Source organism: Vitis vinifera, chromosome 19, assembly GCF_030704535.1.
Source record: "Vitis vinifera cultivar Pinot Noir 40024 chromosome 19, ASM3070453v1".
NCBI lineage: Eukaryota > Viridiplantae > Streptophyta > Magnoliopsida > Vitales > Vitaceae > Vitis > Vitis vinifera.
In genome coordinates, this window is record NC_081823.1 from 895,427 (window position 1) to 920,499 (window position 25,073).

A 25,073-nucleotide genomic window follows, 5' to 3' on the forward strand; every position below is an offset into this window, starting at 1 on the left:
ATTTTATAACCTCAAAAAAATATGTTTAATAAACTTTCAATTCGAGAATTTATTTTAAAAATGAGTTATATTTTAGAATACATTTCACGTTCTTTCAAACATATTTTCTGAATACTTTAAAAAATAATTAAAAATGTGAAAAATATTTCAAATTTTTTTTGCATTATATAAAAATATAAATATCATCGTTAAAAAATAAATTGAAAAAATTATTTTTCATATTAGAATTTTGAAACAAAATTTTTTTCTTAAATCATTAAGAACCGTTTTAGAAAGAATGTTTTGGTCATCAAATTATTAAGAATGATTTAATTGTGATTGTCTCAATTGTGACATATTCAACTTTGAATTTGGACCGCCTGACAAATTTTGGAAGCTAATTGGCCAGTCAGAAATGGAGGAAAGTGAAGTGGGAAACTGAGGGAAAACATGGGAAAAGGCTCCTGCCTCCATTTTTGATTGATCAGAGGCAGCCCTCAATTAATCAAGACTTATTCACTGGTATTGACCAAGATGTTATCCTCAAAAAACACATCTCAAATTTATTATATAAAACAATTTATTTTGAAAAGAAAGTTCTCGAAATATTATCTTATACAAAAAGTTATCAAACATTTTTTAAAATTAATAAAATATTTTTCGTTTTTTAAAGAATAAAAAAAATTAAAACTTCACTTATAATGCTTTTAAAAAAACATTTTACAGATGATTCTTCTAAAAACATTTTCATTAAAATCACTTCAAATGGAAACACCATCAAATGCACTATTAAATGCCAGAAAGGCTCAAACTCAAACAAGGGAACGACCATTGAACTTAGACTAGAGGTCACAAACATCATTTAGACAATTCAAGCTGCTTACACACAATTCAGACCTAAAAGACTCCTGTGAACACTCCAAGATTTTCAACAGTTTTGATCGATTCATACCACCAAGAAGATCCAAGCAAGAACATGCATGAAAAGGTAGATCTAAAACTTGCATTTTGGTTAAATCCACAAACCCATCATGCTTGTTTCATAAACTTTACTTAAAAACAGAAAATTTCTGACAATGGTTTCTGGGTAAAAGTCCCAAGTGACATGTGCAATTTACTGAAGTGTTCATTGGAACAAAGATTAGATATTCACATGTGACAACATGTCAGTTTGGGACTATATGTACATTTTGACTGCAGATTACATGAGATGAAGCAAGAAAAAAGGGGGAGATCAAAACTCGATACCGCTATTCAACTGAACAGAGAAGGAAGGCCTGCCAAAGTTGCCAAGAGGGGTCTCAACTCTTGCAACTATCCCAGAGTTCCCAACATTTCCATTCCACTTTGACCTGCCAAGCTGATTGGAGATAAAAAGGTGCTGATGTTAGTGAAAAGAAGTCGACAAACGTCTATTCATGTATCAAAGTGAACCAACTGGAACTGACCTACTTTAGTATTTGACCAATGGAAAGCCTCCCAATAGTTTAGAAATTTTTTTGGTGCTTCATTAAATTTTTATTCATAAATTAGGATAGGAATTTTCTATATATTGAGGGCTTCGCCACAAACTTAAGAAACTGCCATCACACGGAGGGTGGAAGCCAATTTTTTATAGTCTGGACTCTTCCTTTGAATTTCAACAGATAGCTATACCTCTTTGTCAACAAGGAAACTACTAAGCACACAAATTACTAAATCCACAACAAATTTTTGGTGATTTAACAACAAAAGATCCTGACTCAGCTTCTAAAACCACCCATGAAGTAGGTATTCACATGTGAAAAGGAGGATGACATGCAGAACAGCATCCAGAATCCCCACAGGTACCCAACTAGCTGTAGGATAAGAGACAATGAGAAAACCAAAAATCCCTGCCAGTCCAGAAACAACTTACAGATATCGAAGCAAATGCAGAAGGATGTATTGTGTATGCACAGCCACAGATCAGACTTAGGTCTTCATTCACAGAGTGAATAAGCTCCGCCCTCAACCCAGGATTGGTTCCACCAAAAGTGGGGCAAACACTGACCAGGCATAAAAATGTGTGAGGGAAAGATAAACATGTGAACAATAGCATACAGGCCGCAAAGCCAATAGAGATGCAAAAGAAAGCAAGATATAGGGCCACTGGATAATCAGGCTCCAAATGCACAAATATTATCATTCAGTGAATACAAAGGTAAAACAACCAATACTGAATCCAAATGATGAAAAAAAATAAAGTTCTTCACATTAGATTTTGAGAGGTGCAAAGAAACAGAACACCAAATTTTAGGGATAACATGCTGATTCTTAAAATTGGCTTAGTAAGATGTTGAATAGGCATGAATGAAGCAGGTTTCATCACAAAATCAATCCAAGCCCAAATTTTTAAGGTATAGATACTTTATTAAGATCCATATAAAACTTTGGACTGGATATGGCTCTCCCCCTTCAGATCAGAGTCATCTGGATCTCAAAGAATAGTTACTTTAGCTGCTACAATATTACTATTATTTTCAGGTTTGCCCACATATTCCTCGTAATATGTGACCAATATCACTTCTAATATTGTCTAAAGAAAGAAAAAAAAAAGTGTTTTGTAGGTCAATATTAAACCTTGGGGGCAACCTGACCTGATCTAGGAGTTCTCATATTGATCTTGACACAACTATTAACTTTGCATGTCGAAATCAAATGAACATAAATTAAGGCATTAAGAAGAACAATTTGACCATAAATAGGCTTGAAGATGAAAATGACCAAACTCTCATATTTGTGGAAGATGATGACAGATTCACATGATAAAGAATGGACATGAGACTCAAGATCCTCTATCTCCAAGTCAATGAAGTTTTGTCGGAAGTTAAATAGATGATACAAGAGAATTTATAAGTAACACAACTATTTGCAAATCGGAGGATTGGCCGCATCCATCAACTCCCCTTGTGTTTGAATGTCATGGGCGCTTGGGTGAATGCACTATAAGGCTAGAGTATGCGTCTTTCTTGACAGTAATTGCTTTTAGGAGAGTTGGTAGTACTTGAGGTTCTACAAGTGGTATTAGAGTTGAGGTCACGGGCTAGAACCCCAGGGGTGTCACTTGGGGGGGGGGGGGTTTGAGATTGTTGGCAGATCGGAGGGTTGGCCGCGTCCATCAACTCCACTTGTGTTCGAATGTCGTGGGCGCTTGGGTGAATGCACTATAAGGTTAGGATATGTGCCTTTCCTAATAACAATTGCTTTTAGAAGTGTTAGTAGCATCCGAGGTTCTACAACTTTGTCAAAAATAGGAAAACCTAGAGGCTAATCCCCCCACCTCCAGTCTTCCCAAAAACGAATCTTTGCCTTGTTACCTACCAAGAAACGGGCATGATTAGAGAAAAAATATCCTAGAAAACAAGAGCAATGGCCTTCCAAGGGTAACAATGCGACCACCTAATTAAAATGTTGATGTCCCAACCATTGAGGTGTGACCTATAGAAGCTCAAAATAACCTTATGCCAAAGAGTCATACTTTCTCTAGGCAACCCCCAAAGCCACTTCCCAAGGAGGGCCTTATTCCTCAAAGATATCCTCTTGAACCCCAACGCTCCTTCCTCCCAAGGCTTGCACACTTGGTTCCAACTTATGAGATGATCTCTCTTTCCCTCGCCAAACCTTGACCAAAGAAAATCTCTTTGCATTTTCACAATCCTACTCACTACCAAGATATAATCATGTACAAAGAGAGGAAATAACTAGGGATGTAAGACAAATAGGACTACATTAGAACTATTTTTCTGCCTAAGGAAAAAAATATTTTTTTCCAACCATTTAATCTCCTTGAAATTTTGTCTATGACCAAGTCCCAAAAGACACTAGCCTTAGGGTTACCCCCTAGTGGAGACCCAAATAGGTTAAAGGCCACTCCAAATTTTTACATTCTAACAGCAAAGACAATCTAGTGATCCCATCCAGACTCTTGATAATTCCTTACATGCACCCAAAAATCAACAAGATAATCTTTTGGTTTTGTAACTCCTCTACATAGGCACTAAGAATAACATCATCTACAAATTGCAATGTGACATCCTAGTTCTATTCCTTCCTACAAGGAACCCTTCTAGAATATTGCTTTTATTAGCTTCCTACTTAAAATGTCAATTACTACGGTGAAAAGAAAAAGACAAAGTGGACCTCCTTGCCTTAAACCTCTTATTACTTTAAATCATCCATTGGCATTTTTATTCACTAAGATCATAGTTGTGAAAGGCGCGCCTAGGCTCAGGGTGGCACGATTCCACCCTTTGATGCCTCGCTTGAAGGCAGGCGACGCCCCTTCATGAAGGCGCCGCTTAGGCGCACAAGGAGCGACGCGGTTGCCTGACGCGCCTCCGGCCAAGTACACCCTCCTCCTCCTCCTTCTTCTTCTTCTTCTCCTCCTCCTCCTCCTTCTCTTCTTCAATCGCCGTCGGGTTTCAGAGGGCTGGGGCTGAGAAGCCCTAATTTTTTTTTATATTATTTTTAGGTCCAAAAAGACGTCATTTTGGCCCTTTTTATTTTAAAAGGAACAGGCCAAAACGACGTCGTTTTGGAACCTGTTCCTTTAAAAAAAAAAAAAACAGGCCAAAACGATGTCGTTTTGGCCCTGTTTTCCTTTCCAACCCCCTTTTTTTGGTATTTTTGAACTCGACACCACTCCCAATCATGCCCTAGCCTCAATCGTGCGGTGGAGAAGTGAAAAAGAAGAAGAAGATGAAGAAAAATAGTCATGTACCTTTTGGGACCTCATCATGTTGATTAAATTGAAGTTTTGGATGATATTTGATGATTTATGTGTTTAGGACAGATAAATGATTGTTAAATTTGATTATATTATATAAAAATATATATGTAAATTAGGGCGCGCCTCACTTCACTAAAGCCCGCGCCTTGCGCCTCAAACTCCAAGACTACTTTGCGCCTTGGTCCGCCTTTTTATAGGTAAACTTTTGTCCCCATTGGGAATTGAACCTAGAACCTCCCACAAACCCTCCCCATCCTTTTACTACTTGAGCCAGGCCTTAAAGGCATTTTTATTCACAAGATCACAATTTCTTAAAACATACATCCCATAGGAAATGTAGATGGTTTCATGAAGCATTCATCGGATACAACTTGATAGAACTTTAACTATGATCTTATACAAGCTTGTAACCAAGCTAATAGCTCTAAAGTATGATATTTTTACGGTGTAACTTTTTTTTTGCATAAGCACAATGAAGGTAGCATTGGTGCTTTGGTGTAGTACTTCGCTATTATGAAACTCCATAAACACTTTTAATAAATCGTCCTTTACCACATCTCAACAAGAAATCGTCCTTTTCCTTGTCTAATTGAAGGACAGCTTTGCATACTTCCTCTTTAGAAAAGGATTGATCCAACCAATTTACACTCTCTCTTGGAACAGGAGACCAGTCCAATCCTTCCTGTTTCTTGTTCCATTAGCCACCCAGTAGCTAACCCCAGATTTATGTTGCTTAGTTTTCTCTATGGCCAAAGTTTTCTAAGGGAGTTAGAGCAAATTCTCACTTAAAGTGGAACAAACACAACCTAGATATCACATTTCACTCGGAAGATCATCAAGTGAACATTTGCATAGACAGAAAAAAAACCATGACAAAGAAGACTTCAAACTACGCACTGCTCTTGGACCAAAAAAAAATATTTTAAATGTATATTAGAAGTAATAATGGAATTTGCACATATACAGTAACCCAGATGGAATATTTTTAAAAAAGCATACACTCTACCTGAATTGGATGGCTGGCCTCACCATGAGACCGGATCTCCGCCATGCTAAGGCTTGTGCAAGACCCAATGTAAATGATTTATCGGGCCATTGGACTATAGGTGTAATGCGTGTTCCCCACTTATTCTGCAAAAAGTTCTAAAGATAAATCCTTTTCCAAATAATTTATGGAACAAGCTCAAGGAACTGTGAAAATCTGAAAATGGCCAATCTGAAATCAATAAGGCCAAACAAGTGCAACAAGAAATTCGATATATTATCTAACAAACTAGCTGGCTAACCTTGCAAGAGAAGCTGAATTTCATTTCTCCAGGATATTGACCCTGAGCTTGAAGCAAGCCACCAAAAACAGGTAGGAAAGCACTGGTAGTTAAGCCCTCACCAGATACATAGGTGAACTGCCCATTTGGAAACTGCAAATCCATGAAAGACTGAGCAGAAAAGATGAAGTTAGACAAACAAGTCCAGAAGTCAGACATTATTTTAAAATTTAAACATAGTGGCTGATGTTTTCATAAGTGCAATGACTTGATCACTCATTAACATTATAGGAACAAAGTTCAAAAATTCAGGAACTTTATGTCTGCAATATTATAATCAAGGAGTGTATGATATAAAGAAAAACAACCATCTATATATCAAACATTTGAGATGTTTATGCAGCGCAATGGTTCATGTCCAAACAATTTAGTAATTGATTCAAACCTAATTGGCGCATGCTCATAGCTTAACAAGTTCAGGGGTTCAGACTGTTCAAAATGAGGAAGAAAGAAGAAATCTGATATGCAGGTTGCTTCAATGCATGGCAGCTTAAGATACCAGTCATCGAAAGAAAAAGTACTTCCAATTTACAAAAGAATGGACTTTCCTATTATTCCTTGACAGGAGCAATATGCAAAAGCCAGTGCAGAAGAGTATATCTGATGGGAAAAGCCCCATCCTTCGCATCATCTTCTTCACCCACCCCCTAATCAGCTATATTGGAGAGTGGAAACTCCCGGAAGATTGCCCCTATTTTTTTTATTTTTTTTTGATGGATAAACACAGTAGAGAGTATATTAATTAGAAAAAGGAAGCCCGGAAAGCGACCCAAGACATACAGGAAGTATACAGTAGGTGACAAAAGGCAAAAAAGAGCAAAATAGGAGGGAAAACAAAAACCTCACCCTCCCTCACCTAGAGCTCAACCAATCAAAAAAGTCGATTAAAGATAAAAGATCAGCATCTATATACAACTTTGTCCAAGACCATAAACCACACACAAAAGAATACTTCAACCTATGTATTAAAAACTCTTTATTGTCAAACGCTATCCTATTTCTTTCTTTCCACACCATCCAAAAAAGACATAAAGGAGCCAACTTCCAAGTTTTTTTGCGCTTCTTACCCACAAAGGACCCAAACCAACCAAGGAGAGTCTCCATTACTGAACAAGGGAGAACCCAAGTCACCCCAAAAAGAGCAAATAATAACTCCCACAAAACTCTAGTCTTTGTGCAGTGAATTAAAATGTGATTAGTAGACTCCTCTTCGGCTAGATAAAAGAAACATCTATTGGTAAGGGACCAACCCCTCCTTTTGAGTTGATCCAAAGTTAAAACTTTCCCCCATGAGGCTTCCCAAGCAAAAAAAACCCACTCTTGGAGGAACATAAGACCTTCAAATTAATTATCTTAGGAACCGGACTGTACTTCCCGGCTCCTCAGCACTATAAAGAGACTTAACTGTAGAAAACCCACTTTTAGATTGCCCCTATTATCTACTCTACATGCTTTTTATCTAAAAGTCCTTAAATTTGCAATTTATAAGCCCTCATTAATTACCTTATTTCTGCCATTAATTAAGCAATATATTTAAAATACAACTATCCACTTCTATTAGGTTTCCATTCAGGACTTCTACACTTCCTTCTCCAGGTCAAATTCAGGCTGGACAAAAGGATAGGTTTAAGTTCTACAATTTCTGAAACACAATTTGAATTTCTGCTAGAATAGGTTTTATGTTATGCAACTCTCCCAAAACAGGAAAATCTTGGAGAGAATTTGGAAAAGGCACTAGTTTTAATTCCAATAACCCGAGATTTAGGGACAATGAACCGAGCAATTAAAAAATTGAATCCACCAGTTTCATATCAAAAGAAACAACTAGTTAATTCAAGAATTAAAATCAATTGAAGTAGATGGTGGCTAAACTTTAGGTTCCATGTATACACTCTGTTAAGCCCCCAATAATCTGCAATCTTCTAATTCGACCCACTGCCTGAGTGAACCATAGTTCTGTCTCCAAAAAAAAAAAATCAGCTTGGAGACCACCATTAGGGTCCAAAATATCCCTACTTCCCATGCATTGCTTCTCCTAGGCACTGGAAACTACCTTCTTACTGACTCATTTGTTCTTGCATTGTACTCCCATACAATAGAGAAAAGTCTAGCAAAAATATTTTTCTTAACTGCTAGGGGCTTCATTTCTATACTCATATACCATTTTTTTTATTCCCACTTCTCAATTGTATTGTGAAGTCCTTGCGATTAAAATGAATCTATCTTGTTAAGATTTTGATCATGTCCCTCAATTATTGTATTTTGGCTTTTTCCTGAATATAGGTGAATGGCTGAATGCAATCAGAATATCATAATAAGCAAACTAACCAAAGAACTAATATTATACCAGACAAGTCTTATCAGTAAAAGAACATTTTAAACTACAAAGAAATTCTGATCTCAGTAGAAGCTCAATACTCACACAAGCCAAAGGATTGAGACAGATCATTGACATCAACAACCACCTTCTATGCTTTGACCACACTGCCGGACAAAGAGAATGCATTCCATTCTGACAATCAAATCAACACAGTATAAATACATATACATAGAAAAATATCTAGATCCAAGAACCCAATACGGAAAACCAAGCACAATGACAGTAGCAATATCATTAAGACATAAATGCAAGTTTAATAGAAATAGAATATTATGTAACAAAAATCTGTATGCATTTTGTGTGCCCTAGTAGCATTCTATTTTTGAGGACCAGCTTGGCATCATGGTACAAAATTAACTCTTTTACCAACTACTACTCAATTCTGTAAAAAATAGTGATAAAATCACAGGCATTTTTAATGGAAATGTTTAAAAGCTTTAAACACCTACACCATGTTTATCAGCAGAGTGAGTAGAAAATAGTTGAACTCAATAATAAAGGGTTTTGCCTCTTAGAATTAGAGGCACATCAATAAATTACTTTCTTGAGCTGCATACAATGCAACCCATTCCCATTATTATTATTATTATATATATAGACAAAGGCAGATTGAATTAATAAACGCCTAAAAATAGGGGGTGCACTCTATGTATACAGGCAGTATACAAACAACACCCTATGTATTCCCATTATTTCTTGACACCAGTTGCACACTGCCATCTAGAATTTTTTTCTTTTTGATGGGCCCCATCTAAATGCCACTATTCAAGTCACCAATTTGGTCCCATCATATCATAGAATTAGATGAGGTGGAGAGAAAGAGTTAATAAACTCTGACTTATGCCATGGATTGTAATCCAATGGAAATTGATAATTCCTACCGCACTTTTAATTGTTGATAAATTAACGTGTTCCTTTAGTATGTGGTGAAAATGGACAGATAATACCTCAGCTAAGTGCATATTTACAAAGTAAAAGTACAAGAATTGTTGCTCGATGAAGATTCTGCTTCACTAGAAAATAAAGTGAAGATTATAGAGGGTGAACAAAATGATGAAAATTTACATGTAAAGCTGAAAATAAGAATGATGTTGCAAATTGGTGCCCTATCAAAGACAATAATTTGTAAGTGATTTTACTTGTCTACTAGGCGCCATTTGTACACATCATGTGTACTTTGGTGTGCCCTTTTTCAGGCCCTTTTGACATATAGTTTTGTTTTGCCTATCAAAAAAAATAATAAATTGCAAGTGACGAAAATGTTCTTTCAAATCATGGCAGATGCACTCACATGAAAAAATTACAAGAGCAAGAGAAATTAAAGTGAACAAACCGAAGAAGCACAAACCCCTCTAGTTCTTAAAGGGATGCGATTTAAAAGGAACAAGAAAGAGGTAAGCTTCAGTGGGAGATTTGGTGTGGAAATATCCCTCTTGTGGGGGGACTTCTACACTTGTTTAGTATGGCAGTAATTAGGATGGTAGAATAATGCATCGAGTGTATAGGGTTCAACTGGAAGCAGAGAGTATGTGGAAGTATAGAAGAAGAGCCAATAAAATGTTAGCATTTGAATGATATTTTGGAGATTCAAAGCTAAAAGCAAAGAAGAGGTTGGCTCTTCCAGCTAAGAGAATTTGGAGCTCTTTGGCTCCTTTAAAAGTGACTTTTTTTTTTTCTATACAGCTATGAGAAATAAATTTTTGATCATGGATCATAAAAAGTAAGGAATTGAATAATCACAAACAGGTGTACCATTTATAAGAAGGGTGTAAAATAAATGATCCTTTTCCTTAATTGTAGCATATGATATAATTTATGTTTCTCATAATAAATTCATAAAAATTCAATTTCAAACGTGAATTCAAACTATAAAACAGAAAGGCAATTATTAATATTATATTTAACATAAAAGCAATTAGTTTCTGAAGACTGAAAATGGAAACAAAAAATTGTACGTGAAGTGAAAACTGAAAAACTAATCAATTCTAAATCAATTTAAACAGCATATAACATTAAAGCATCATTTGTTCAATTTCATACCAACTCAGTTGATTGAGAATTGGCTATACCTTCCTGTCATAACCATACCAAAGCAAATGTTGCTTTGAAAGATGAACAGGCAAAAGTAGTGTGGTATCACGAACAAAGAGCACTGGTCCAAGTTGGACAAGAAAAAGAGATGAATTCTCACTTCCTGATGTAGAACTGCCATGTGATGCCTCTACCCTCCATAAATCTCCCCTTGCAAGTAAAGAACTTTCCACATCACGTGTTCTACTGTCATATGTTGATGTAATATTAATGGTCCCCTGCATCAATATAAAAGAAGCCATTTGACCAAAAGTTGAATAGAATATTGAAGAAGATTCACATAGTTGACCCAAATTAATTTTTAATTTTCCTATATTTATATAAAACCTATGTAATTATATCAAGCAATGAAAAGATTTACAAAGAAGCTTTGACCTAAAGTAGTTTGTACGTCTTTTCCAGTGAGTAAGATACATGAATAAAACAGAAGGCCAAAAAGATCTTGTATATTCAAGTTATACCGTCTAAGACAAAGGAGAACAAAATTGTAAGTTAGGAGAAACTCAAAGTTCCCTATAAGTAGACCACAACAAAAAAAAAAATTCATGCCAAAATCCTCATCGAGTTCACGATAGAATGCTCAACATTATTAAAGAACAAAAAATTCTCTTGTTCCTCTTCAATTGCTTCATGAAATAGCAGCCGGCAACAGCCTCCAAAACTCCATAATGTTCCTGTCTCCTATTTAACCAACTGAACAAGAAGTCCAACACTAAGAAGGGTAACACCCAATGATCCCAAAAGGCAACATCCCAACGCCGTTTCATGGTGAGAAAAAGAAATAGAATGCAAAAAATAAATCAACCAACTCCATTATAGTCTGTCAACCACATGCTGCTCCATTATAGCCCAGCTAGTGCCCTGTGGCATTTCCTGCTTTCTTTGTTTGGGTTTTCGTAGGCTCTTTCTCAATTGGTCTCAATTGGTCAAAGAGGTTTTATCAAGGTGGCCTGGCAGCTTTGCTGGGAAAAAAAAAAAAAAACTGTAGAAAAACTTGGAGAATAGCTCCCCTTTCTTTGTTTTGAACTATACAGTAGAAAAATCGTGAAGGACTTCAATCCTAAGTATACTATTTCTTTTATTTTTTAACCCAACTGAAAGTTCGAATTACATATTCTGAGCAGTAAAAACATAAATTCTAATTCATTAAATACTTGAGTATTTTTGACAAATAAACACCAAACTTTACCAAATTTTCCAACTTCTGTACAAATGTATACTTCATACTAACATCAGAACACCTACTTCCACATATTCTATTTTTTACATGTCTCCATATTTTTCACTTAATTGTCATTCCTATTTAGGCACCCTTGTTGTAAGGTATCAAGGTGCTCTAAACTTGCTTCAGCTTGTTCTTTGGCACATGCATGGCATGTGCATGAATAGCACCAAATAATATCGTAAATCTTCTTTTTTTGTTTAATAAGCAAAATAATATCTCAAATCTTAATGCTAAAAAATCTATGGCTGCTCTGCTTTAAAAGCTGATAATGGGACAGTGAGAAGAGGATCACAGGGAGATATTTTAGGATAGTGATTCTCACTTTTTTCAAGTAATATTATTTAACTAACCCCAATACTTTGTCTAGTAGATTTAGGAGCCCTCTAGTTGACTATCAAATTCTGAGTGATAGGGGAGATGGAATATGGTGTATTAGGCTATTATCTTTCTCAATAGCATAAATTTTCAATATCCAAGCAACCACCTTATTTATATAATGTGCATCCTCCAGGTGCAATGATGCATAAGTATTAGACAGAGTTAGAATCATCTCCAATTGCATTGCCCTTTCAAAAGAACCACATTATCTTGTCAGTTTCTTGAATTTGGTGCACAATGAACCTTTTCATTTATCAGCACAGTGAACCATTTTGAATCAAACAATGAATACTATCACAGGGCCTACCTCTTTCTACTTCATTAAAATCAAGTTTTAAAACAAAAGCTACCACCCTTTCATTGTAAAAATAAATAAATAAATAATAGTTAAAAAAAAAAAAACTAAAATTATGCTAAAAAAAACACTAGATAAAGCAATGATATCATGAAGTAGTGGGAGAGAAAAACAGAAAATAAAGAAACAAAAGCATGAAGCTGTGAGGCTCCAGAAACTGTGGGAGAATTGATCCAGGTATGTGACATCTTCTTCTTCTGCTGTCCATGAAATCTTCTGTGCAAGTTGCACTTTCACCCCAAGAAGATAAAGACCTCATTTGGACAAAGGGGGTTCATAGGGTTTGTTTGAAATGGTAAAAATGACATCATTTGCTCATGCCTTTTTAACAAACCATACATCCAAATGATGTCATTTTGCCTTGTAGTGAACCAAAACAACGCCGTTTTGGGCCAACACAAAACAGAAAAATAATGATAAATAAGCAAGGTGCACCAAAGCACATGGCTGAGAGGCGTGCACCGTCCTGCCGGAGCAGCTTGTGGTGCTTATCCTCAACCAGGCAAGGCTTACCAACAACGGCACTGTATCACCTCGCACCTTTGACAACACAGAACTGGAGCTAAAAAAATAAAAATAAAAGCAAAAAATACTCTAAAACTTAATTGTGAGAGGTTCTGATAAAAAAGCAAGAGTAGAAAATGATGTTTACTTAATTGTCATAACCATGATATGGATAGGGTCAACCAAAGCGTGCCCCACTGACTCCAAGTCTCCAACCTAACTTCAGGTTGGTGAGGGTGTCTACAAAATTTTCCTTTACCTTAATATGATCACAGTTAGCAACATGGACACTAAATTGAATTTTGAGAGTGAGAAAGACCTATATAGATAGATAGATAGATAGATAGATAGACAGGGGAGCAAAACGAGCTTCGGATCAAACAATGGTCATTATGACCATTTCCTGTATCCAGGCTCAGATTTCCACCCAATATTGGATTTTATCAGTCAGACCTTAACCAGACAACGAAAATTTTTACCGGTCTGCTGAAAAATTTTGGTTTTGTTTCTCATAGCCACTAAATCTAACCAAATAACCTGAGGATTTCCTTTACTTTTGTCCTACTGTGTTTTCCTTTACAAATAACACCGAAGTCCCCATTGTTGCAAGTGTACTTCACCAGTTCCCAGATTCTATAACACCCAACAGCTCAGTTAATCTAACACTAACTGTCTCAGCACCAAAGCTAACCATCTTTATAATGTTCAGCACCTTATATATATATATTTGATAGATATTCAGCACCTTATATTTTTGCATGCTTAAGAAACAATTGATCATAGCTTCGGTCACTAAAATTAACATTTCTATTTATCACAAACATGGCAATTCACAAATTGACATACAAGTACACATAACCGGTTTCAAAATTTACCTGTGGCCTACCAAAATGCCCTGCCGAGCTCAAATCAAAACCGGGAATTTCCTCCTCCACCAGTCCATCCAAAGTCCCCTCATTTTCTGCGAACCCGAATTCCCTCAATCGTTCTGTCGCCAACCTGAAATCCTCCTGCAGAGCCACACCCAAATCAGCCCGCTGCCCACTCCCACCCAACCGAACCGACGCCGCTACACCCTCGTCTTGCCGAAACGGCACCGGCAACCTCCGAAAAAATTGCTGAACCACCCCATTCAAGCAGGCCCCAAACTCCGCCCCGACTTGCCCCAACCTGTTCCCGATATCGAAAATTGCGGAAACCCCATTGATTCCCGAATTGTCGACCGCGATACCGAAATCCCGGTTCCCGAAACTCTGGCTCGGGAACTCGACATCGAAAAGCTTCGGTTTTTGAGGATTCGGCCACTGAAACGAGGGAGGTGTGATGTGCGATTGAATCAATCCCGTGAACTGCGCGAGCCGGTCCGCTAAATCGTGCCCGTGCCTCTGCACCTCCTCCCACGCCTCGAAGGACCTCTCCACCGACATCTACCCACCAACAACACCCCAATTCGAATCAAACAATCAAAAAACTTAAACCAGTACTTCACCCGGACAAACCAAACAGCCTTTCGTGATCTCCAAATCCGAGAAATCAAATTTTTCCAGGCACCAGAATTCCCCCAATTCGAATCAAACCAATCAAAAAATCATCCGCTTTTCCCCCTTCCCGCAATTCCGAAAACTCTCAGAAACTGAAAGCTGAAGCTTTCGACATCTCCAAATCAGGCAAAATGTTAAAGAAACGATCTAGGGCGCCAGGGTTTGACAAAGAGAGTCGTGGAGAGAAGAAGACTGGAAACGGTGTAGAAGGGTTAGGGCTACGGTTGGGGGTAAAATGGTAAATTAGAATACAGTGTTTTCAGTTAGTGCCACGTAGGTCTGATTACTTGTGGCTCTCTGAAGATAGGATTTTTATTTCACGGAAAGTGACTGCATTTCTCGCGGGTGATGTGGGAACGTCACCAACCAATCACATAATGACAGACACTAGATTCTCAAGTTTGAAACAAGGCACGGAAAGGATTTATACATGAATGTGATTCATGTTGTTGAATGTCGATCATACATTTTCAAATAATTTGATTCTATGCAAAAACTAAAATTTTTTTACTAGGGTTTGTAATTTTATTCCACATTCCTCCGTATTCTCGATTTTAATATATTTGGTATCTTTTTAATGAAAATAGTACTTGAGAGCTTATTTTTTATGATTATTTTAAAATTTTGTGGTGTAAATATAAAAAACTATTGAAAATAAAATATTATAAATAAATTTTTTTAAAAAAATCAAAATACGAGAAAAATATAGAAAATATTTTAAATATTCAAACAAACATTTGTTTTAAAAAGAATCATGAAATTATTTAAAAAAAAACTTTTAAAATAATTATTTAGGATGAGTTTGATAATTGTTTTTAAAAACAGTTTTTTGATAATAATTTAAGAAAATTATTATTTAATGTTTGTAGAACAAAAATATGTATTGAAAATTTGAAATATTTTTAACTTATTTTTAATATTTTTTTAATGAGTTTAAAAAAAATTATATCTAATATTTCATTTTTTATTATTATATATATTTATAAAATTATTTTTTAAAATAATTTTTATAAAACAATTGAAAATAATTAAAAAAATATTTTATTTTTTATTATTTAATAATATAAAATATAAAATAATTTTTTATTATCAAAATGTTTTCTGATTTTTTTTGTTATAGATAACATAAAATTATTTTTAAAAACAGTTCTCAAATATATCTTTAAAAATTATTTTTATAAATGTTTAAAAAAAAAGATTATGGGTTAAGTGAAAATGATATTTTTAATATTTATTGCCAGTAAACTCTTTAAGTACAATATTGTAAATTTTTTTTTTTCGTATTTTTCCTTTTACTTTAATTATTTTTATTTTTATTTTCTCATTTATAATCATTTATAAAATTTATTTTGAATTTTAGATCTAGTTTCAATCTTTAGGATAAGTAAGTAATTGAAATTGAAGTCGATTTTTAAAGGATATTATTAGTATTATATTAAGTTTATTTTGGATTATTAGGTGTCCATATTATTTCTTTTCCTCTAACTTATTAAAATAATTTCAATAATTTATTTTTAATTTTATGCATATAGATATTCGTGATGAATCTGATGATAAGTTTAAATATTAAATAAAATTAGTTCAAACAAATTGGTCCAAATCATTTGAGTCTCTTATCCAATGATTGAACCCTAGAAAACACCGAAGAGGCTTTAACCTAATTTCAAATTTCTTCCGTTCTCTTTCCCTGATTGCGCTTTTGATTTGAAGGTCTCCAAAGCAAGGGTCTTTTTTCCAATGGAGCCAAACACGTTATACCGTAACCTTCGATTCGATGATTACCCACCAGATGACCTGATCTCTGACAAGGTGATTTTCTCTTTTTGTTTTCCTTGTCTGTTTGGTTGCCGAGAATCTCAAGTTTTTCTTATCTGGGGGGCTTTCATTTCGGGCCCTTTCGGTCTGGGATGATAAAAATCCCAACTTTTGAATGTTTGAATTATTTTAACGCGTTTTCTTTGCAGCCGAACGGAGCTTGCAGACTTGTAATCATTTTGGAATTATGGTTTTTTTTTTTTTTTTTTTTTTGGTGGGGGGGGTGGTTTGGTGGTTAAGAACAATTAATCAGAGTTGTACAATCTATACTATTAGTTAATTGCAATTGGGATAGAGAGAATTAGATATGGAAATATATGGTAGTTATAAAAAATTATGCTTCAACTTTATGACAATACATCATAATAGGGTTTTTGGGCAATTGCATGCTGACAGAACCTAATTCAGGATGTTGATGAGGTTGTAAGATTTGTGATTAGGGTAAAGATGTACCCGGAACTATATGTGGTTGTTTCTGAAATTGTTCAGTCAATTATCAAAACTAGAAGAAAGAAAAAGTTATTAAAAGTGGGTTGCAAGATTGAAACAATTGAGTTAAAGCCATAGGCGAGTTGTTTTATTGGAAACCAACAGTTTAATGGTTGGAAAAAGATGTACTGGAAGAAAAGTGAAAAGAAAAACAATGAGAACCCCATAGGGATATACAAAAGAATCACTCTCTGGAAACAAGATTTGAAGCAGGGAAAAATGGCCTTGAAGTGCTTTAGATTTGTAGGCCCTCTCTCAGGGGAAAAGGGTCTGCTTCCTCATTTGCTTCCCTTGCCACCTGCCTCAGCTACTCATCTAATTTAGAACCTAGTTTGAGTGAAAAGGAGCTGAGGATGTGAATCACACCATATTATTTGTTCTGGGTGTGATTTATGAACACATCATGCATGATTAGACCTGCATCTCCATGGACAATCCAAAGATTTTTCTATGATCACTGTATTTTATGGCTGCTATATCTGGACTTGTTTCTGCCATTCTGATTTCTTAAACCTTCTGGTGACATGATTAAATGCCAATACTTGTTAACATGTTTTAGTAACAGGGCAAACAATATGGTTTTTTCCCCTTATAGATGTGGGGATTGGAGACTGGGTTTGATGGTCTCTGATGGAAGGTGCAAAAATTTAGATGAGAGAACATCATATCTTAGGCACATATTATTAGAACTTGAAAATTAAAGAAAAAGTTGTAAAATGAATGTTGTTTGTTAAATTAACCAACCAAAAACAGCATTTAAATAAACCTTAAAATCAGTTATTGGAAGTATCTATAGTAGTTGTTAAGACTGATTGCATTGAGTGGGAATGGGCAATGGAAGCTAGTGCTCTTAAAATGGCTGGAAGCAGGGAACCGAGAAGGAAATGATTAGGATCAGAGGCTTTTTGTGGTTTAGAGTGATTCCTTCTTTCTTCTAACTTTGAAAGGATCAACAGATTACTATGGAGGAGCAGATGTCTGAATCAATCAATAATGTTTAGAAGGTTTGTTTTTACCTATCAGAAAAAATCAATTAAGTTCGTTTGTCAAAATCATCATCAGAAGAAAAATGAAATGGAGTTTAGAAGGTGTTTTGAATGTCGTAAAGTACAAAGCCATTTAAAAGAAGAGAGGTAAGGGGATCACAAGGAATAGATGTGTTATAGGAATGCAATTGAAAGTGACTGAGGATTGTTCGAAAGGTGCATGGAAAGCGTAAAAAGAAAAAAGAATGTAAAGGAAGCTTTCTTAAGTAATATTTAGAAATTATGAATTTGGAAAAGTAAAATATGGTTATTCCGTAGGATGTAGGGATGAAAAATTTAGGAAATGGTAGTTATTGAGTTGTTTCTGATCAATATATAGGTAATGTGATTCCCAACTATATAACATGTGACATGAAAGTAAAGCATTATGGAAGTATAAAAAAACTGTTTTTCCATTCCTCCTAAATAATAATAGCTATAGCCAGGCCTCCCTAGTGTAATTCCAGAGACACTTTTGAAGCGTCAATAGACATGCGCTGGAAGCTCAGTTTCTTAGGAGCTTGCTTTTGGCCCTGTGTGGTTACTTTGCCAATGCATTATAATTAGAATGAGCAATCTAAAGGTAGTAGATCAAACTGAAACCTGTTAATATCTCCTCAGTCTTTTGGAAGAAGTATTAATTTTCTGACGTTTATGTTGGAAGTATCCTTATGTGCCCAATCTATTCCTTAAACTGGCAGTGATTTTTATATTATTTTATTTTGGTGTTATGGCTAACTGGATGATAATTTTTGTGCATGATGAAATTGGTGGTGAGATGTCATGATATAATTTCTTTTTTCTTTTTTCTTTTTTTTTTTTGTATTTGAACTTGGCTGTTGAACTGTAATGCATCAAAGTGACTTGAATTTCCTGGATTTTGGTTATTAGGCTTCAGGAGAGGTTCAGGAACTCAGGGAAGGCAGTGAGCCTATGCTAACTGATAATTGTGTCAAACACGAAAAAATTCAACTTAGAGATTGTGAAAGCAAATCACCTAAAAGCACTGGGGTAGATAATGATGTGCTAAATGATTCGTTTGTTGGCCATAAGAAACCAGGTAAATATTTTTATTACGACTTGCCACTTTCTGAAGAAACTGGGCCTTGGATACCTGTCTCTGTGCCTCCCATGTTGGAGGGTGAAAATGAAGAATGGAGTAAAGCCCTCGGTGTAAATGGGGGTTACCTTCCGGATGGAGACATGGGATGGAATCAGTTAATTGGCGAAGATAAGGAGCTGACCATGTGGGATGTGGTTACTGATATGTTACTTGCGGCCCAAGGGAAAGTGAATGCTATCGCTTCAGGAGATATCCATAGATGTAGAGTCTCATGGATATCGAACCATCTTCTTGAGCAAGCTTGGAAAGAGATGGCTGAAACTCTTACGGAGGTTAATTTGAGTAACATAAAGGAAATTATTGAAGCAGATCCACCAAAATGGTTGCCTGACAGTGCCGCTTCTGCTTGCATGCTGTGTAATGTGCGTTTCCATCCTATAATGTGCTCCAGGCACCACTGTCGATTTTGTGGGGGGATATTTTGTAATGAATGCTCTAAGGGGAGGAGTTTGTTGCCTATAAAGTTCCGCTCTGGGAACCCACAACGGGTCTGTGATGTCTGCTGTGTGAGGCTTGAATCTGTTCAGTCATACCTAATGGACCAAGTAAGTCGAGCTGCCCAGTCGCCAACCTATGACCTGACAGACCTCAGCACTTTGAGATCATGGCTTAATTTTCCATGGGGCCAGTCTATGGAATATGAGATTTATAAGGCAGCAAACACCATTCGGGGTTATAATAAGGTAAAAATTAAGCTTTTTGGCCATTTTTTGAATTAACTGGGACTGATGCTTGCCTCCTTTCTCATTATTGTATGGTCCTTAAAAATGAGTAAAAATGAATTGAATAATTAAAATTTTCCAGCACTTGAATTTTGACTAGAACTATGAAGGCTAGTCTTGTAAGAACTTTTTGCAGCTTTAGATCAACCTGCTCTTTGTATGTGTATCACAAATAAATGAAAAGGATAAGAATCAAATGTAAACGTTTTGGTAGCATTTTTCATTATCATTATTCTTGATATCAAGTAATCATGCATTTATATTCTAAAATAAATTCGTAGACTGTTGATTTAATAATTCAAATTCTTATTTGGTTTGTAACATACTAGAATTCATTTTCTCAGGTTGGCTCTCTTACACCTGAAAAGTCAATACCAGAGGCCATTCTAAAACAGGCAAAAGGCCTTGCAATCCTTACTGTTGCAAAGGTCGGCGTGATGGTGACTTATAACATTGGAACAGGGCTGGTCATTGCTCGTAGAGAAGATGGATCTTGGTCTCCCCCGTCTGCCATTTCTTCCTTTGGTATTGGTTGGGGAGCTCAGGTAAATAGTTCTCCTCGTGGAACTTTGATTCCTCAGCTTCTAGGATATTTTGGCCACATATTTCTTGCTTCACACATGAGCTTTTCTTGGTGCATATTATGTCAAGTAAAGTTGGGCAGAAAAGAAAATTCTTCCCTACAGAAATTGCTACAAAAAGATAATTCTCATTTCTATTTCTAGCAATGGCCAGACAATTTCAATGGAACAATTCTACCAATAGGTCCAATTTTCTCACATTCTCATAATTATATGCTTATTCAGTGTGTTTTTCAGCAAGTAATTGGAAAATGCAAGCTTCTCTTCAGATATGGTCTCACTTCACAGAAAGCTACATGCTGACAATTCAACTATTGCTGGAACTTTTGTAGTTTTAGGAAAATTTATTGATTTGAAATACAGTAGAAAATAATCAACACAAATTAAAATGTTGCCTATCAAAAAAAAAAAAGAAAAAAAAATCAACACAAATTAAAATGGCACTGATAGCAAACAGAATAATCAACACAAATTAAAATGTCACTGATAGCAAACAGAATAAGACAAATTGAGGAGGCAGAATTGCTCAATGGTTGGCATATATGATATATGACGGCCTTGTGGCCTAAATTAGTAAGACAACTTTTATGATTTGAAGAGTTGGTTTTGGTGAAGAACATGATAAAGGACACAGTAAAGAACATGTTTATTCTAAGAAGGATGAGAGTGATGATGATGAGGATGGTGTTTTAGAAGAGGAAGGTGGCAATGATGCTGTTGGTGGTGAAGGAGAAGGTGACACTGCGATGCACAGTTCTTATATATTCCTTGAGGAATAAATAATAGTATGATGGATCAGCCTGTATGCAATGCAAATGAGGCACTTTTAATCTAAGTAGCCCAAACCCTTCTAAAGACAGCCCTCTTTCTCTGACACTGTTGGACTTAACACTCCTATGACATGGTAGACATGCAGTTCACAGTGTTTTCTATGTATATGTATATAGATACATACATACATATGATAGTAAGATTCAGAAATAACTTGGGCAATTTTTGAAATAGAAGTGTCATAGAGGAGGTTTTCTATAACAGGAGAGACTAATCTGAATAACTTGGGCAATTTTCTGCTTTTTGCTTGGTTTACTTGTATACGACCTGTATACTTGCACACTTTTTGCGCTTCTATTAATTCAATCTTGTACTTATCAAAAAAAAAATTATTTTAATTTTCTTTCAACCTCAATAGGTGGTCTGTTGTTGGTTCTCTTTATATATATAATAACAAAATTTATAATAAAAAGATTCTTGGATAACATGTGCAATTTTTGAAATAGAATTGTCATAGAGGAGGTTTTCTATAAGAGGAGAGACTAATATGAATGATTATCTTTCTACCTTAATAGGTGGTTTGTAGTTGCTGTTTCCTTCTGGATTAAGAATATTTTACAGTTGTTATGAGACAAATGATGTGGCTAGAAGGTGGAGGCTGTCTTAAACACTATGTGCATGTTGCAATCTTATTCGTAGTTGTTGACTAGCATTGGTGGAGCTTCTTTCCAATCATCTGTTTGGTTGGGGCTCCTAGTCCTTCTGAAACAAAACTTTGGTTTGTCCTGATGATTGTTTTAAACAAACTTATGAAAGTCACAACCTTATTGCTTGGTAGTGAGTGATCTACCGATCATTTTGTATTTTATTTTGTGTCATAGTGATCGCTGTGGCTGACCATCACCTATCACATTGCCATTTCTTAATGTGTCTGTGGTTGCATCATCTCCACATTTTGTGTAATGTGGTTTAGGATGCCTTCAGTATATGTTATCATGTTTTTTTTTTATCAGAGTATATGTTATCATTTGAAATCCTGGAAATTTGGCAGTTATAACTCATAAGTCGTGGAAAAGTAGTACTGTCTAATAAAAAAAAAAAAGGTAGTACACTTTGCCTTTTGTTGGGACATATTGAGTGACCTAGAGGATGTAATACCAGGATGCGGTGGAGAATTGTGATCTTGGATTAATTCTTGTCTGTGCTTGTGTGGTGGTGCATGCCTCAGATTTTCATTGAATTTGGGGTTCCTTGCTCTATGTTGTAATTATCAGATGTTGTCCTTCTTGTGTTCACATGATCAGATGTTGCACTGCCTCTGGTGTTCATAGTGAACACTCTTATTTTCAATTCTGAACAATACACGTGTATTCATTTCCACATCAGTATGTACATTTCGATTATTCTTTTCAATCTGAACACATTTAGATTGTTTGGTATTGGATACAGTATCTGTGTGGTCCAAAATTCATCCTTAGATGTTTCGTATTTGCTTCCATTTGCCTTATATTGAATGTACTTGTAAAAACTTACATGCGTAGGCTGCTCTTTTTTCATAAGATTCCTGTCCTTGAAAGTCCACACTTTTCCAAACCCTGAAAACAGATGGAATCCCTTTTAGGTAACAATTTTTCCTGGGAATCAAGCCTTGAAACTGGCTTTAATGTTTTTCCATTTAAACAGGCTGGAGGAGAATTAACAGACTTCATAATCGTGTTAAGAACAAACAATGCTGTCAAGACATTTAGTGGAAATATGCACTTCTCAGTTGGAGCAGGTTTGAGTGCTGCTGTGGGTATTGCTGGACGTTCTGCTGAAGCTGATGTTCGTGCTGGTGATGGTGGTTATGCTGCTTGCTATACCTACAGCTGCTGTAAAGGTACACCATGATTGTAAAATTGTGACATTTTTAATAACCAGAAGTTCGAATTTCGGATTAATTTTGCTCAAGTGAACTCCAATTCAGCTACATGCCACCTGCCAGTTGTGTGTTAACCTGCTTCTGCTCGATAATTTTCACTCTATTGCCCTTGAATTAGACATATCATCTGCCATTTTGTATGTATGTGGGTGTGCACACCAAATTATTGATTTCCTGTAGAGAAATAAAAAATAAAACAGAAAATCTCAAAGTACTTGGAGTAAGCTGTATAAGTTCTGGTATTGTGTAATGTCATGAAAAGATAAAAGAAAAGGAAAAAGGAAAAAAAAAAAAAAAAAAAAGATAAACAATTGAGAAAAGCATTAAATCTGAGAATGTTGTATTGCTACTTTTCTTGGTGATTCCTTTTTTTTTTTTTTGGTAAATTTTTCTTGGGGATTCCTGTTGTTGCAAAGAATCACTTTTTGATGGAGATTAAGGGTTTGTTTGGTAATGTTTTAGAAAACTGTTCTTAAAAAATAGTTCTCAAGAACAAAATTGTATTTGAGAACTCAGATCTGAAAATTGGTTTTCTCATCTTATTCTCTGTAACTGTACACTTACAATGCAAAAGTTTCCAAAGTTGTTGCTTAGAATATTCTATAAAAAATAATTGAGAACACCTCAAATTTAATCTCACAAAACAATATGTTTTCAGAATAAATTCTGAAAAAAACTGTTTTATGTTAGAAGTCTGCCAAACACGTTTAACACGTTTTCTAAGTTAGAAAACTGTTTTTAAGACCAGTTACCAAACAGCTCCAAAGTTTGCCCTTGTAATTTTTTTTTTTTCATGTGTGTGCTTGTTTTATACCTTTATTTTCATGCTTGCACTTGTTGCATTCCTTCCTCAATGGGAACCTGGTGGTCTAGTTCATTTATTTCTTCACTTTTTAAATTAGGGCAGTCCTAGATTGTTCATATGACAATAAGATTGGGAATTAGTATCCTCCGTGAACTTCAAAGCATCTTTAGATGGCATGGCTCAGGATGATAGTGTTGCTGTGTGACCCATGCTCAAATTTCCCTCACATGGCAGTATGGTCATCCAGATTTACAAGAATTGAATGAATAGGAATATGCAAGTTTGTATGTCATAAAATTTATTGATTTTTTTTTTTTTTTTTTTTGGCCTTAAAAATGGTACCATGCAATAGTATAATAGAAGAGTCCATTTTCTGAGTCTTAACTTATCATGTTCTGTCAGCTTCAACTTTATATAACTGAGTTGCTTTTACAAGTAACTATATTTTGGTTTGGTTTTCATATTTTTGAGTGAATATCCAGACATAAGAAGATTCCAAAATGGCAACAAATCATCTAATTTCCTTCCATTGTTGCATCTTTTTTGCTACAAATATCATTCATTAAATCAGGTCTTGCTCTACCTCTTAGTTGGTATGCCTAGATTGTTGTCAATGCTATCTTTGCTGGGTCTCAAGAACTGGTCACCCTGAAAGTTCTAGTACATCTAGCTTATCTGCATTTACTTGGGATTTTTATCCATTTTATGCCTCACCTAGTCACTTTGATGTCTCAGCTCATGAACCCAAGCTTGCAGGTTCTTTCCTCTTCACTGTGATCTAATGACATTACAATTGATTTTCCAGGTGCATTTGTTGGGTGCTCCCTCAAAGGGAACATTGTCACAACCCGCTCACAAGAAAATTGCAGATTTTATGGCAACCCATCAATTAGTGCATCAGATATTCTTCTTGGGTCACTGCCTAGGCCTCCTGCAGCTGCCACTCTCTATCATGCACTGTCTGATCTATTCCTCAAGTTTGAGAGGTGATTAGCAGGGTTCAGTGCCAAGAACATCGCAGGAAAGGTAGCCTGTGCCCATATGTAAATTCTGCCCATCTCCTTTCACTATGAATCTCCTTTCCAATTCTTTATTCCACATAAAGCAATTGAAACTCAAACCCAAGTGGCTGTATAGGAAATCCTCCCCCCCACCAAAAAAAAAAAAAAAACACGAAACTATATATTATTTATGATAAGTTAACAAGTACTGAAAATTTGCTGGTTGTATATAATTTATATGTACATTGCTGAAGAACAAAGTATATTCGAAGCCTTTGTTGAGTTGGTTTTC

The 25,073-nt window shown here is 35.6% G+C and overlaps 2 protein-coding genes across 2 annotated transcripts; one reads left to right on the forward strand and one right to left on the reverse strand.

Moving 5' to 3' along the window:
• Nucleotides 1-968: 968 nt before the first annotated feature.
• LOC100252018 (uncharacterized) lies at nucleotides 969-14,770 on the reverse strand. Its single transcript, XM_002285497.4, has 7 exons — nucleotides 13,863-14,770; nucleotides 10,504-10,743; nucleotides 8,477-8,566; nucleotides 6,016-6,165; nucleotides 5,736-5,860; nucleotides 1,877-2,006; nucleotides 969-1,339 (listed from the first exon to the last, which is right to left on the reverse strand). The coding sequence occupies exons 1-7, from the start codon at nucleotides 14,412-14,414 to the stop codon at nucleotides 1,214-1,216; spliced, it is 1,413 nt and encodes a 470-aa protein (XP_002285533.1). The 5' UTR covers nucleotides 14,415-14,770; the 3' UTR covers nucleotides 969-1,213.
• A 1,259-nt stretch (nucleotides 14,771-16,029) lies between these two features.
• Nucleotides 16,030-25,073, forward strand: LOC100246883 (uncharacterized). The gene is made up of 5 exons (XM_002285515.5): nucleotides 16,030-16,337; nucleotides 18,749-19,663; nucleotides 20,047-20,247; nucleotides 22,738-22,933; nucleotides 24,586-25,073. Exons 1-5 carry the CDS (start codon nucleotides 16,266-16,268, stop codon nucleotides 24,768-24,770), a joined length of 1,569 nt encoding a protein of 522 aa, XP_002285551.1. The 5' UTR covers nucleotides 16,030-16,265; the 3' UTR covers nucleotides 24,771-25,073.

Coding starts and splice junctions, on each gene's coding strand:
- LOC100252018 (XM_002285497.4), bottom strand. CDS start 14,414: ATGTCGGTGGAGAGGTCCTTCGAGGCGTGGGAGGAGGTGCAGAGGCAC. Junction 6,166..8,476: donor GTCTCAATCCTTTGGCTTGT/GTGAGTATTGAG, acceptor TTTTCTGCTCAG/TCTTTCATGGATTTGCAGTT. Junction 1,340..1,876: donor CTGCATTTGCTTCGATATCT/GTAAGTTGTTTC, acceptor ATCTCCAATCAG/CTTGGCAGGTCAAAGTGGAA.
- LOC100246883 (XM_002285515.5), top strand. CDS start 16,266: ATGGAGCCAAACACGTTATACCGTAACCTTCGATTCGATGATTACCCA. Junction 16,338..18,748: donor ATGACCTGATCTCTGACAAG/GTGATTTTCTCT, acceptor TTTGGTTATTAG/GCTTCAGGAGAGGTTCAGGA. Junction 20,248..22,737: donor GTATTGGTTGGGGAGCTCAG/GTAAATAGTTCT, acceptor CCATTTAAACAG/GCTGGAGGAGAATTAACAGA.